The 15,229-nt window shown below is 46.5% G+C and overlaps 1 protein-coding gene across 2 annotated transcripts in view; it reads right to left on the reverse strand.

The window, feature by feature from the left end:
* The window catches only part of LOC138981353 (mitochondrial proton/calcium exchanger protein-like), a 52,879-nt gene that overhangs the window by 22,307 nt on the left and 15,343 nt on the right, over positions 1–15,229 (reverse strand). For both annotated transcript variants that reach the window (XM_070354240.1, XM_070354241.1), the window contains exons 6-8: positions 13,261–13,464; positions 11,131–11,388; positions 10,604–10,759 (exon numbers count right to left, since the gene is read on the reverse strand). In XM_070354240.1, coding sequence (XP_070210341.1) covers positions 10,604–10,759; positions 11,131–11,388; positions 13,261–13,464 — 618 coding nt within the window. The remainder of the gene's footprint in view (positions 1–10,603; positions 10,760–11,130; positions 11,389–13,260; positions 13,465–15,229) is intronic.

Raw genomic sequence — 15,229 nt, forward strand, 5'->3', positions numbered from 1 at the left:
TTGTTCCATTCATCGTTCGAAGTTCAACGCATCGCGTATGATCGTCAACATCTTGAATTTTCTTGTGCCAAAGTTTCTCATTTGTAATCGAAGCGGTTTTTCAACGCGAGCGTTTTCAAGACGAGAATTTGAGCGTCGAATCGCACTCCTGACAAAGCCGAGTGGAGACTGAGTTGCTGTGTTCCAAGCTGCAGAATGTGTAATGGCGGGCGAGTCAACTAACTGCTGTGCCTGTGGGGGCGTCGAGTGGGTATGTATTTGATCTGAACTGTTTCTCTGTCGAAATATGCATTAGTTTTAAATGAAAATCAAATTATAACTAAGTTCTAGTGTTTCAAGCTATCGAAGGTTAAATTGTTTTTGTAAATCGGCTTAGATGCAACATATTCGATTTTGATGTGGAAATCATCATCCCCGGTATTTGGGCGATACCACTGTCGGACAATCCCGAGGTTTCGCTGATCGAGCTGTGTTTTGTTTTTTAAAGTAAGCTTAAGTAAACGCATCCTGAATCTCATTAAACATAAGATTGATGAGATATTTACAATAAATCTGTAAATTTGATATTTTCTTCTGGATGGTAACAAATCTAATAGATCAGAGTGGCACTTCAGGAATGAAACGTGTCATATCACAATAGCTACTGAGTACTGACTACTGTACCAGTTTTGTTTGCTGAATAAGCTTACCCGGGAACGTAGAAGAAGAAGTTTGCTGAATATGAATCATGACTGGAAATGATTTAGATTGTTGTTGTTACTATTGGTAAATAAGGGATCAACTCCTGTTCTTTTTGGGATACTACCATACAGCTGGAGACACTGCTACATGTAGTGTATTTGTTGTTTTAGTGATTTTTCACTACCTATTTTATTCATGTTTTTATTACTTAGTTAGTGGAAGAATCTTTTGTAATGTATGTTTGATGGTGTATGCTTTTAATTAAGCGTTGTTGACTATGAATGTAGATGTAAATGCTTGTATAACTGTGTTTTAATTTCAAATGTGTCAAGCACAAAGAGCATAATTGTAAAGTTATGATGTTGCGCTATATAAATGCTCATTTATTATTATTATTATTATTACATCTTTTCACTGTCGTATGTGAATTAATTAGAAAGAAAGACAAAATGTTGTGTTTCTATTAATATTTTTTTAGGCTTCTATATATATATACGACTAGTGTCTGTGTGTCTGTCTGTGTATCTGTCTGTGTGTCTGTGTGTCTGTGCGCGATGCACGGCCAAAGTTCTCGATGGATCTGCTTCAAATTTGGTGGGCATATTCAAGTAGACCCGGGACACGACACAACCTGGTCGATATTTCAACACGTGCTCTCAGCGCGCAGCGCGGAACCGATTTTGGTTCCACCTCAGCTATTTTGGTTCCACCTCAGCTTACCCGGGCCCCCATACCGACACACCATAGCCGCTACACCACATCACAACGCCAAAGTTCTCGGTGGATCTTTTTCAAATTTGGACACCGTATTCAGCTACACCCCGGACACAATATCATCGATGAGATATTTCAACAAGTGCTCTCAGCGCGCAGCGCTGAACTCATTTTCGTTTTTGTGTTCATTTCACCATTATAAGTAACTCTTCCTTATCTTCTCCAGTGTTTGGCGTTTATCTCCCTTCCTTCGTGTGGCTTTCCCGTTCAGTTGTAAGTTACTACACTGCGCTGTCCACTGCGCTGAGCGTCTTCGGATATTCCCGGCGTTCTGTTACTGTTACCTATTTTTAGAAGGTCAACGCAGTGTACAGAACGTAAATTGGACCCGTAAATTATCCTCACTGTAAAAGTGCAAAGGTCGAATCAATTTATAGCCACGCGAAAAATACACTGTCATCTATCTCTCTATAGATACGGCTTCTCTGTGTTTGTGTGTGTGTGTGTGTGTGAGTGTGTGTGTCTCTATGTAAGCAACACCTGTGCATTCTTCAGTTCTGTTTGTGATGTGGTCTGGCGGCTTTTGTGTAATTTTATGTACTGGCCTTCCTTTGAGAAGCCATAACTTGCTCAGTCCTGTTTGAGTGGAGTTCGCCTCCAAAGGTGATTAACACGGTTACATTCGTCGACAAGGATGGGACTCGATATGGTCAGGAATGGCATTATGGCCACTGAATCATTTTCGTGCTGTTCCCATTCCACGAATCTGGGAGGGACCTAAGCTTGACGGGTCCATAGTTCGGCGTACGGCTCTAAGTACTTCTTCCCGGCGAAGCCGGCTACCCGGCGAAGCGGGTATTCATTCTAGTGAATATATAGTTGTTTTATGTTTTATGTTCTTTTGTTTTTCAGATTGTTTGCATCCCTGATCAGAAGGCTGTTGGAACCAAGTTTTCACTTGTACCTGGAACCTCTCTTCTCAGCGGCTGCTTAACAACTGAATCAGGACCACTGGGGGAGAATGCTGGCACACTGCGAGACATCACAAATGGGGACTTCATCTCTCTCACGCTCTCGGCTGAGAATGTGGAGAAGTGTGGCAAAGTTACTCTTCCGGACGACTCCTGTCTTAGTCGCTACTTCGAAGTTCTTCACTTCTGGCTGATGAAGTTCACCACTCAGGCGTTCAACTCCAGGTCTCAAACTTCCGTGCAAGCAAAGTGTGGGCGTGTGAAAAAGGTTTACGTCAAGCTTGTGAGTAACTACAACAAACGACCAACTGAAAAGAACTGCTCGGCCTTGTTTGACTTTTTGTGTCAGCCTTTCGTGTGGAAACTTGACGTCTTGTCAAAATGCATCTCTGAACAAGATGGAATAGTGGCTGTTCCAGAGAAGCCGGCCCCTTCAACCATCCCTGCTCCTTGTGCCGTCGACGTGCCGGAGAGTGACTGTGAGATTGTTCTTCGTCAAGGCAAGACTTTATTCGACAGGGATTTGGTGAGCTGCAATACCGAAAAAGATTTGCTTGCCTACCGACTTGACAGACAGCTTAGATTGAACAGTTCTCTGGAAGAAAAGATTAAGGAACTGTCATCTTTTATGTCAAAGGACAGCAAGGGAATTCTAAAAGAGAGGAAACTGCTGGAGAAAAAGACTCTAGCACTCGAAACCAAGGTGAAGTTCCTGAGAGATAAGATTAAAACTCTCAAACAAGGAACTGTTGACAGGAAAGTTCACGAGAAGATAGTTGCAGGACTAGTGCAGAAGAGTAAGGTGCTCACCAAAGATTTCAACCAGCTGAGTCTTCAGTTTGAGGCCGGCGAGAATGAAAACGAGCGACTTAGGGAGAAAGTTGATTCCCTGGAGAAACGGGCCAACAAGCTGCGCATGTCGACCCACCGCAAACAGGACAGCATCATCAACCTCAAGGAGAAGGCGGCCGCTTCACATCAACAGCTGGAGACAGACAAGGAGGCGGGTGACGCCTACTATCAGGAGATTGTAGCCATGCTGGAACAGCAGGTGGCTGCAGGAACGCAGACAGAAGCTGAGCTGCGCACAGCTTTAGAGGACCTCCAGACCATCAGCACCCAGAACAACGGGATTTACACTGCAAATGTGCGACTGTTGTACTACGATTTGCTGGCAAAGGGCGTGTCTGCGAACACGATTCAGGACGTGGTTAGGACAGTCTTGACGCACACCACCCAGATTGATGCAGAGCACCTCAAGCTGCCGTCAAGATCAACAGCCCAGAGGATGGTGACCGAGGCAGGCCAGCTTGTGAAAGTCAGGGCGTGCTATGAACTGGCACTTCAGAATGGCAACCTTGGTCACCATTCTGATGGAACGACTAAGTCGCTTATTCATTGGGGCATGCATGTCCTTAAGTTGGACAGTGATTCAGGACCCAAGACCTTCACACTGACTGTGTCACCAGTTGCTTCGGGGAAGGCTATGGACTGTGTGCAGCAGTTCACTGAACAAATGGCTGACTTGAAGCGACTGGCGGATGAGATGGGCCTGAATGCAACTGAGGACACGTTTGCCATCACCAGAGTGACCGCCCGAATGTCGGACCGAGCTGCAAATGAGCAGCAAGTTACAAAACTGCTCATCGAAGAGAAGCGGAGGCTGCTGCATCAATCGCCAGGATGGGAGGAACTGACAGAGGAGCAGAAGACAGAGCGGGCGCAGGTTTTTCAGTTTACCTGTGCCTCCCACAAAGTCAACAACATGGCGTCTGCGATGTCTGCTGCTGCGGCTGCTTCCCTCTCTCCTGACGCTGACCCTCGGAAACTTCAGGGTGCAAAGAAGCAGATCTACGAAGTCAACAAGCTGCTTTGCACCCAGTCCCGCAAGGAATACGGCCGCGGCCTCGACTTCAAAATGTACTGCCTTGACCAGGACCAGGAGGTGTACAGGGGAACAGCTGCTCGCCTTTTCCAGCCCATTGTTGGAAACAGGTACATCGTCTTCTTCATGAACGCTACCCCAACCCTCATGTCCAAAGACCTGGTCATGGTCTACCTTCAGCAGCTGAAAGACGGGAAGGAAGGTGCAGCCTCGTTCAACAGGCTCGAGCAGTCAGTCTTCCAGGGCTACGTCAGTCCTGACGTCGAAGCTGAGCTCTGTGCCTATGCTCTGCTCCACTTCTTTGTCTGCCAGCCACTCCTGTCCAGAGCAAAGTCTGCCAAGAACCCTCTGGACATGAACTACTTCTACATGACTGCTACCATCAAACTGATGTCCTACGTTGACAACCCAGCTGCTCTACTTGAAGAGGATCCCGACATCTGGGCCGGCGCCATCAAGGAGACAGAGCCCTACCGCCCGTACATTCCTCGGATTCAAGAAATGGCCAGACAGCAGCTAGAGAAGGTAAGGATTTTATGTCTGACTATTATTTATAACTGTATACTCAAATGTAGCCATAATGAAGCTTAGTTTTACTTTGTGCTTGATATATATAGAATTAGAAGCAGTGTATTTTACTTTTGAAACAGGTAGTAGGTACACACATTTTGTTATAGATCTTTCTTATTTATTTATGTTTGTTTTGGTTATGTTTCAGGTCACTCATGTTCTTTCGATCATGGCAGCAGCAGGGAAACAGAAGCTTCAGGCCCATGCGGAGGAGCACCTACCAGGCGGCCTCTACTTCACCCCATCAGAGAGTGCGGTTCAAGCAGGACAACTGCTAGGGACTGCAACAAACGACACTGTGGAAAGTGGGTTTGGCCAGCTTGACAGACAGCAGACCATGAACCCCCAGAGGAACCCTGTCAACACAAGTGCCATCGTCTGTGCCAAGCGTGACAAGCCTGTGGCCTACGTTCTCCAGCAGGATGCTGCCATCCAGGAGCTGATGGTTGCCACTGCCAGGAAGTCTGGGGCGCGTGCAAGGAAGGAGGCCGGCACGAAGGAGAACCAGCTGCTCAAGGTTTGGCGACCTGCGTTGGAGGAGAGGCGCGAGAAGGCTGACACCCGGCGCACTAACCGCGCAAAGAAACACGAGCAGCAACAGGACATCATCAACAAGGTCATGTCAGGGAAGCTGATCCGAACGCCAGATGTGACTCACCTCAAGGGCCCTGCACTGACGGAACAGCTCCAGATGTGGGGTAGTCTCTCTGGGATCGGCGTGACAGTGTGCCAGGTTGACCTGACTAGAGGATATTTCACCCTGAAAGTTCACGAAAGGAAGGCCAGGCTCCTGGAGCTTATTCAGGCCAACATGGACACTACCGTCCCATCACGTGACACTGTTGCTGGATTTGACAGGGCCGCCCAGGATGTAAGCAGCAGTGGGTCCAGTTCAGAGGAAACACCGTCATCAGACGAGGAGGAATTGGACGATGTGGCTCCGGAACAAAGATTTCATTTTCTTGAAGAGGAACAGTGTGTTGTGGTGGCTTTTGCCGGTGGGGTGTGGTACCCTGGGACTGTAAAGTCGATCAAGTCACCCACCAAAGCCACGATCCAGTACCTCCACCCAACCAGCCACAAAGTCCCTGTTCCAGATTGTACAGAGTTTTTCTACCCATCGAAGAAGGACGTGTTGGTGACCGATGCCGGGAGTGTGTTTCTGAGTGGACTTGCACTGGTGCCATGTGAGAAGAAGAGGTTCATCCTGTCGAAATCAGTGAAGGACATTGGCGGTTTGTATTTGGCTTTTGCAAAGATGCACAGTATCCCACTTTGCTAGAGGTAAGTGATGCATGTTTTTCTCCCCAAATGTCAGTTGTCATAATGCCACGTCAACACTTGTGACTTTTTGTGTGCTGTGATTAAGCTGCACATACAGTACTGTATGTTATTGAAAGTTCTAATGTACTTCATGATGGAGGTGTTATCCTTTTGTGATTTAAAAAAAAGAAGTTATGCACTGGTTGTGCTGCTAAATTGAGTTGACAGATCCGCCGTTTGATTTTTTTAAACTTTTTTTTTTTTTTTTTTTTTTTAAGACTTATTTGGTTACTTTATTCTTTTAGTTTGGTTCATATAACAAATAGTATCCTTGTGACTTGCCGTTGGTGTCTCTGCTTTGAACAAACTTTTTATTTTTAATGGTTTTTGAAAGAATTTTTATGTGACGTAATATTTACTTTTTCATTATTCTAACTAAAATTGATATTTTTCCCCATCAAATCTGATTGAGTATGTCTTAACTATGAAGAGCAGCTAATTTCCTTTAATTTGATATATTATATGTTTATATTAGGTGAATAAATCATGTTAAAGTGAAGATCTGCATATCTGAGAAATAAGAGTATTCAGAAGATGTCGGCCATTTTTTAATTTGGCTAAATTGACTTCATTAACTACTTTTTTCGCAAATAATTTCTATATACATGCGTTTTAACATTCAATAAGTACAATTAATAAAACAGTTGATGAAAAAGAACTTTTTTTGTGTTTAGTGCTCTGCACAACTTTTTCTAAGGTGGTCTGGGGTTGGTTTGATGGACATTTTCCCCGACTTTGGTGCTTCCTAACTAAATTTCCAATAGAGCTACATCCCTAAAATTTTCGGATCCCATAGACAATATTATATTAAGCATATCTACAAAATTTCAGAAGAATAAAGACATAATTCGTTGATTTATGAATGGCCAAAGTTATGGAAAAAACGTTAAAAATGAAAATGGCCGCCGGGCCTCCCTATCAGTGTAACTGATATCGCGTATCGTCTTACTTCAACGAAGTAGGAGAAAATTCCCTGGTCAGAAAGCCAGGATAGGTGGTTTGCCACCTGCATTGAACGGGAAGAAGTGGAGTTCTTTCCGTTAACATTACGCCATTTGGTCCAAGCCTGCCAATGTGACGTGTAAATCAAAGACGTTGAACCCCAACCGGAAGTCGAAAAAGGGGCATCCCCATCTGCCTCAGAGGCATCGTCTTCCACATCCTCATCATCCTGTTCCGGAGTATCCCAACGATCATCGAAAGTGTGTTATCCGGAAATCAACCCCGCAGAGGCAACATCGGCCGAAGCCGGAAATGATTGGGAAAACCCCCCGGAAGTTGGACATCCTTGAACGGATCCTCCATCGACCTGCCTCATGCCAGCTGAACAACTGGAAGCGGAAATGGTTGTAGCCTGTACAACGGCGCCGGAAACCGCCGAAGCGAACCGGAAGCCAAAGGCTGATGAGTGCCGACCGCCAACACCGAAGTGTTATTGGCGGAAGGCGATACCATCCTGCCATCGGAAACTCGACCGCGGAAGCGGAAGCGGAAGCGGAAGCGGATCCAGCAGCGGATCGGTAAGTATCAGCCTCCAACCACCCAGAAACCACCGAAGCGAAACCGAAAGCCGAGGCTGATGAGTGCCGACCGCCAACACCGAAGTGTTATTGGCGGAAGGCTATACCATCCTACCACCGGTACCCGTGACCGCGGAAGCGGATCCAGCAGCGGATCGGTAAGCATCAGCCCCAACCAGTCCCAACAATGGTGACCAGAAGACACTGTTGTCCTGCTACCTGATCGCGGAAACGCAGCAGCGAGACCGGAAAGAGAGGTAGCGGACACATGCTCTTCACACCCCGCCCCGTGCCATGAAAGGTCGTAAGGGTAACGTGTGGGAGGAACCGTTTGGCTGGTGTGCAAATCCGCTAAAGCGGAAAGCGTTACCGGAAGTCGCGAAAGCGAAATCCGGAAGCCAAAGGCATACCATCCTGCCACCGGAAACCGAGACCACGGAAGCAGATCCAGCAGTGGATTGGTAAGCATCAGCCCGCCCAAAAGGTGACCGGGCGACGCTGTTGTCCTACTACCTGATCGCGGAAACGCAGCAGCGAGACCAGAAAGAGAGGTAGTGACACATGCTCTTCACACTCCGCCCCGTGCCATGAAAGGTCGTAAGGGTATCGTGTGGGAGGAACCATTCGGCTGGTATGCAAATCCACCGGAGCGGAACCGTTGCCAAAGGCTGTTGTTCTTCGCCAAGGCGAGCCAAAGCTCTGACCCCGTACGAGAGCGCAAAAACACCGCCCGCGACGCTAAAGCGCCGAGAGGACTGGGCAGTGCTGATGTCTGACAGGCAGACAAAAGTTCGTTGACAGGTAAACCTGACGCCGAACTAAACACATCTGTCGGCTCTGCAACAACGTCGATAGACGTAATGGTTGCAGAAGATTCGGAACGAACCCGTGCGAGCGACAGTGCATTACCTACTCCTGCAGGGAGCAGCAGAGAAGCCTAACTTGCTATTTGTTTACAATCAGCAGTTAACATGCCCTGAACCTCAGAATAAACGATGACAAAAAGGCAAGCAGATCCTCTGGCTTAACTTCATCATGGTTGTAACACCTGTGGTTATTAACCGAAGCTGAAATGTCAACTGAGGGAGAAGAGGTATCTATCAACAATAGAATAAAATGCTGCGTATCAGGGTAAAGTTCCAAACTAAAGACGGCTTCTTGCTAAGAAAACTTTGAGAACTTTGAGACCTAAGAATAGTATAAGAAGTTCGTGGATTAGCGCCAGCTTTCACCGTTTTGCCCGATTGAGAAAAAGGTGAGCAAATCTGCAAAGTTCTCTCTTTATGTGTAGGTTGTCGGCCATTTTGAAAGTCAACATGGCGAATAACTGTTACAAAAGACAGGTGGCAAAACGTTCAAAAACGCTAAGAAATCTTCTCGTTATATATATGTAGGAACGCTCTCACCAATTCTTGAAGAAGTGAAGAAGGACGTTGATATGTTACCAAGATTCGATGGCCTTCCCTGAGAGATAGGCCGATGGCTTAAGAAAAACCCTGAGCACCTCAAAACACGTCATGCAACGTGGGTTGAAGGAAAAGGAATGCGTGTCACCGGTGTATGTCCGGCGCATGCGCAGGACACCGGTAGGGGAGGTAACTACCATGGACCATGCCTTATATGGCATAGAGTTTTGTTTTTAAGAGTTACCTCCCCGTGTTACTACGGATGAGTGCTTCAATACCTTAGCAACAAAATGAAGTTATTGCTATCTATCTATGTGAGTTGGGTAAGAATATGTAATTTAAACAATGGTTTATAAGTCAGGCTGGAGAACACAAACACCAGAATGGCTGCCAGCACATCTAATGCACTGGGTGGTGATTGTTTGTTGGAGGTATACTATTCTTTAAGAGTTGGAAGAGATCCAAAATGGGATGGAAGTGAAGAGGAAGGCTTGTTTGAAAGTGATAATGATGATTGAGAACCACCATCCCCTGCCCTTTGACATGCTCACTGATACTGTTGGTTGTGACCGTGAAAGACACTTGGGTGTGACAATTTCACAAAATAACAAACGCAATTTATGAAAACGGAATTCAAAACTTTCAAGTTCGTCAGTTAAGATATAACCGAGTACTGATGATTTAAAAAATGCAGGGGGTGTTCACTTCATTTCTTCCTGGCACCAAGGAATGCCCAGAGATACAAACATACCTGGCAGTCAAGGGGTTAAGAGTTACACAAATTACACACACACACACACACACACACACACACACACACACACACACACACACACACACACACACACACACACACACACACACACACACACACACACACACACACACACACACACACACACACACACACACACACACACACACACACACACACACACACACACACACACACACACACACACACACACACACACACACACACACACACACACACACACACACACACACACACACACACACACACACACACACACACACACACACACACACACACACACACACACACACACACACACACACACACACACACACACACACACACACACACACACACACACACACACACACACACACACACACACACACACACACACACACACACACACACACACACACACACACACACACACACACACACACACACACACACACACACACACACACACACACACACACACACACACACACACACACACACACACACACACACACACACACACACACACACACACACACACACACACACACACACACACACACACACACACACACACACACACACACACACACACACACACACACACACACACACACACACACACACACACACACACACACACACACACACACACACACACACACACACACACACACACACACACACACACACACACACACACACACACAAACCATCAACAATCAGAAACAAGTTGAGCCACAAAAGCCCTGTGGAACAGAAGCAGCAAAGCTCACCCGTGCTTTCTCCTCTTGTTCGGCTGCCTCTTCATCTTGTCGTGCCTTGGTTTCCGCAGCGATGATGTCCTCCTCGTGTTTGATGATGTCCAGTCTCGTCTTGTTGTCCACGTCCTCGCCAGCAAGTTCTGCCGCCTTCAGTTTCACCTCCTCCGTCTGGCCAAACAACGGATAATATCAGTTGCTGCTTTTTTCTAGGTGATGTGCTTAGGTTTCATTTGCATCACTCTTTGTGTGTGAAAGCATGTCTCTATCCATGTATGTTTGTATGTACACATACCTCCGTGCGCGCGCATGTGTGTGTGTGTGTGTGTGTGCGTTTATCTGTGTGCATAGGTGTGTGAATATGTGTGTGCTTGTGTATGCATAACTTTAAAATGTGTGCAGTACACTTCATCAATGAAGTTTGACCCAACCTCCATGAAATGCTTGTGCAAAATTCAGCCAATCAGTCTATATCAGGTAGAAAAGAAAGAAATTATACGATTTATCTCGTTATTGCAAAATGAGCCTAAAAGTCAACTCACCGTGGAAGGTTTGGCTGTCAGTTCAGTGATGGTTGCGGTGAGCTGTTCCTCAGTGGACAGAGTCTCGGGGAGATACAAGGCCCTGGACAACAACAGCAGCGACGTTGGGATCTGCTCCTCCAGGTGCAGGGTCAGCCACTGTTGTAGCTGTTCCGTCAGTCGCTCATGCGACACGCCCAGCGCTCTCATCCCTCGCGCTCGATTGGCTGCCTGCAGCTCATTCATCGTCAGGGAGTCGAGCCCCTCCTTCTTGATCATCTGGCGAAGAGAAAGACAATGCAGTGACCGTGACACACAGACGATGCAGTGACCGTGACACACAGACAATGCAGTGACCGTGACACACAGACAATGCACAGGCATGGGAATTGAAAATTGTAAAAAAGGCGGAAAATTTATAACTGAAGACGCGAAGCGTCAAGTCGACGGCGCGAAGCGCCTAGCCTTACTAGGGGGGTCCGGGGGCATGCCCCCCCGGAAATTTTTTTTCTCCAAAGAACCCAGATGGTGCAATCTGGTGTCATCTGAGCTCCAAGTTTGCCATTAAATTCTGTTTTTAGAATCAGAGTTTTTAGTACAAAAATGTACCAAATTTTGCTTACATGTATTATATATGGTTTAAATTTGTAAAAAAATGTATCTGTTGAGACAAACAGGAAAATGTAACTGAGGCGGGCGGTAGCAGTGCGTGAACAAAGTACGGAAAGTTTTCGCGGGCTTTTGCGCAAAGGCCAAAGTAACCGGTGCTTTTTTTGTGTGCCTCCCCCCTTTAATTTTCGGCGGACACTTTTGCATTTTCGGCGGAACAAAAAAAAAATTCGGCGGAAATCCGCCATTCGGCGGACAATTCCCATGCCTGAATGCAGTGACCGTGACACACAGACAATGCAGTGACCGTGACACACAGACAATCCAGTGACCGTGACACACAGGCAATGCAGTGACCGTGACACACAGACAATGCAGTGACCGTGACACACAGACAATGCAGTGACCGTGACACACAGACAATGCAGTGACCGTGACACACAGACAATACAGTGACCGTGACACACAGGCAATGCAGTGACCGTGACACACAGACAATGCAGTGACCGTGACACACAGACAATACAGTGACCGTGACACACAGACAATGCAGTGACCGTGACACACAGACAATGCAGTGACCGTGACACACAGACAATGCAGTGACCGTGACACACAGACAATGCAGTAACCGTGACACACAAGGCAATGCAGTGACCGTGACACACAGACAATACAGTGACCGTGACACACAGACAATACAGTGACCGTGACACACAGACAATGCAGTGACCGTGACACACAGACAATGCAGTGACAGTGACCGTGACACACAGACAATGCAGTGACCGTGACACACAGACAATGCAGTGACCGTGACACACAGACAATGCAGTGACCGTGACACACAGGCAATGCAGTGACCGTGACACACAGACAATGCAGTGACCGTGACAGAGTGTAGAGATGTCAGCAAGTAGGACTGAAGCAACTCAGAAAAGTGTGACTGTAACTTAACTTAGGGGCAAGGTGCGTGGTAGGATGTGAGAGACGGAGACTGAATGATGAAGCAAACAGACATGCAAAGGAAAGAAGCGTACTTGCTTCAGCTTCTAGCCCCTATTTCATGGCACACACAATTGACAAGAAAAACACCAACGCACCAATCAATCAATCAATCAATGAGTCTTATATCGCGCATATTCCGTGGGTACAGTTCTAGGCGCTCTGCAGTGATGCCGTGTGAGATGAAATTTTATACGGCCAGTAGATTGCAGCCATTTCGGCGCATATTTACCTTTCACGGCCTATTATTCCAAGTCACACGGGTATAGGTAGACAATTATTAACTGTGCCTAAGCAATTTTGCCAGGAAAGACCCTTTTGTCAATCGTGGGATCTTTAACGTGCACACCCAATGTAGTGTACACGGGGGGAGGTTCGGACACCGAAGAGAGTCTGCACACAAAGTTGACTCTGTGAAATAAATTTCCGCCGAACCTGAGATCGAACTCACGCTGACAGCGGCCAACTGAATACAAATCCAGCGCGCTACCAACTGAGCTATATCCCCGCACCACCAAAGCAGATAACAAGCCACACCTTATCGTCAGCCTTCAACTGCCGCAGTTTCATGTCCAGCTGGAACCTGAGCAGAGCGTCTATGCCGATTGGCTGGATGCCCAGCACGCGACACACCGCCTGGAGCTGTTGGCGCGACAAGTTGTCCAGTGTGATCTCGTCCTCAAACAGCTTGGCAAACTTGAGGATCTCGTCCGTGGTTGGCCGGATCCCTTCACTGCGGATCTGAAACACCATTTTGCAGCACTCTTGACTTTAACACCATTGATACGACCACGACTGTAAATTCACAGATATGACATAACAGATATAACATTGCAGATACATCATAACAGCTATAACATAACAGATATATCATAACAGATATAACATAAGACATATAACAGCTATAACATAACAGCTATAAAATAACAGCTATAACATGACAGACATATAACAGCTATAACATAACAGATAAAATAAGACATATCATAACAGATATAACATAACAGATATAACATAACAGATATAACATAACAGATATAACATAACAGACATATAACAGACATAACATAACAGATATAACATAACAGATATAACATAACAGACATATCTTGACAGATATAACATAACAGATACAGCAGTCCCTGCAATGTACGGCCCCCGGCGTGAGCGGACACCTGACATGTACGGACACATTTGCTCGGCACGGAGTGTTTTCCTTCTATATTAGCCCCCCCTTAAACGGACACCTGCAAAACGTGGACGCGGACACTCATTTTCGGTCCCAACAGCAGGTCATACCTCCAATGTACGGACAGACCATCGTCACATTTTCACCACAACAAAATCGATAACAGAGCAGTCCGGCTCTTGGTACAAAGATCACAGCCGCAATGGTGTGATGACAGTCACTGATAACTTGAGTGCACGTGTACCCATCGTGTGTCTGTGTGTAACCTCTTTCATTGACAAGATACTCTTGTTTCCCCACAGCCTTGACAAGTGAGTCGGTTGCCTAATCTATGAACCCTTCAGTTGTCTTGCTTTGTCAAAAGTTACGACACAGTCAACTGGTTTTGCTCTGAGTGAACAGTGCAGCTGGCCTCTCTGGCCACAGCCCCCAACAGTACATGGCTGGGAGTGAGAGAGAGAAAGGGGGGGGGGGGGTGGAGGGTTAGCTGGCTAAACTCTGTGGGGTGTCCGGTGTCACCGCATGTCAGCAGGAAGAGCATTGGAGAGAAATAGAGAGGTGTACTCTTCCACACAATTTCCAAGCATCAGTTGTCACGGCTTGGGGTAGGCATTAGTGAGGGAGAGTGGGAGCTGTGTTATGTACAGTGTATTTCCCACTGAAGAGTGAAAAGTCACTGCCATGCCACATGATCGGCATGCAGTCAATAAATTACTTGATTATGACATGCAGCTCTATCTGCTGCTATTTATTCAAACTGGTTTTCAAGCTTATTCTTGCAAAGCATCTGCACACGCTCCTCTGTGCTGTGTTTGTGTGGCTGCTTTCGTATGTCAGTGCATGGTGAGTGTGTTCACTGCCTTGAGGATTTATTTTATCTCTTCTTTTCAACGCTTTTCATACAAATCCTTTTTACAGAACGTTTAAAGAAGTATTAGGAGTTTATTGTTATTGTTTAGAAGCCACAAGAAGTGATTAGCATAGACTCAATCCTGTTGTTTGTGTGTCTCTGTGTGAGTGTATGGGGGAGGGGGTGGTGTGGTCACCCCTCCCGTGACCGGACACCTGCAATGTACGGACAGTTTTGCTATGGCCCAAGGGTGTCCGTTCATGAGAGGGACTGCTGTATAACATAACAGATATAACATAACAGATATACAGTGTTTTTGCCAGCCTAAGAAGACAATAGGTCATTTGGACCTCCCCTCCCCCCCAAAAAAATAGATCCAAATGTCCTGGCTTTAAATAAACAATAGGTCCAAATTGTACCGCCATACCATACTGTCACTTGCCATCGTAGCGCGCTGTGGACCGGCT

The sequence above is a fragment of the Littorina saxatilis genome, linkage group LG12 (genome assembly GCF_037325665.1).
Source record: "Littorina saxatilis isolate snail1 linkage group LG12, US_GU_Lsax_2.0, whole genome shotgun sequence".
Taxonomy (NCBI): domain Eukaryota; kingdom Metazoa; phylum Mollusca; class Gastropoda; order Littorinimorpha; family Littorinidae; genus Littorina; species Littorina saxatilis.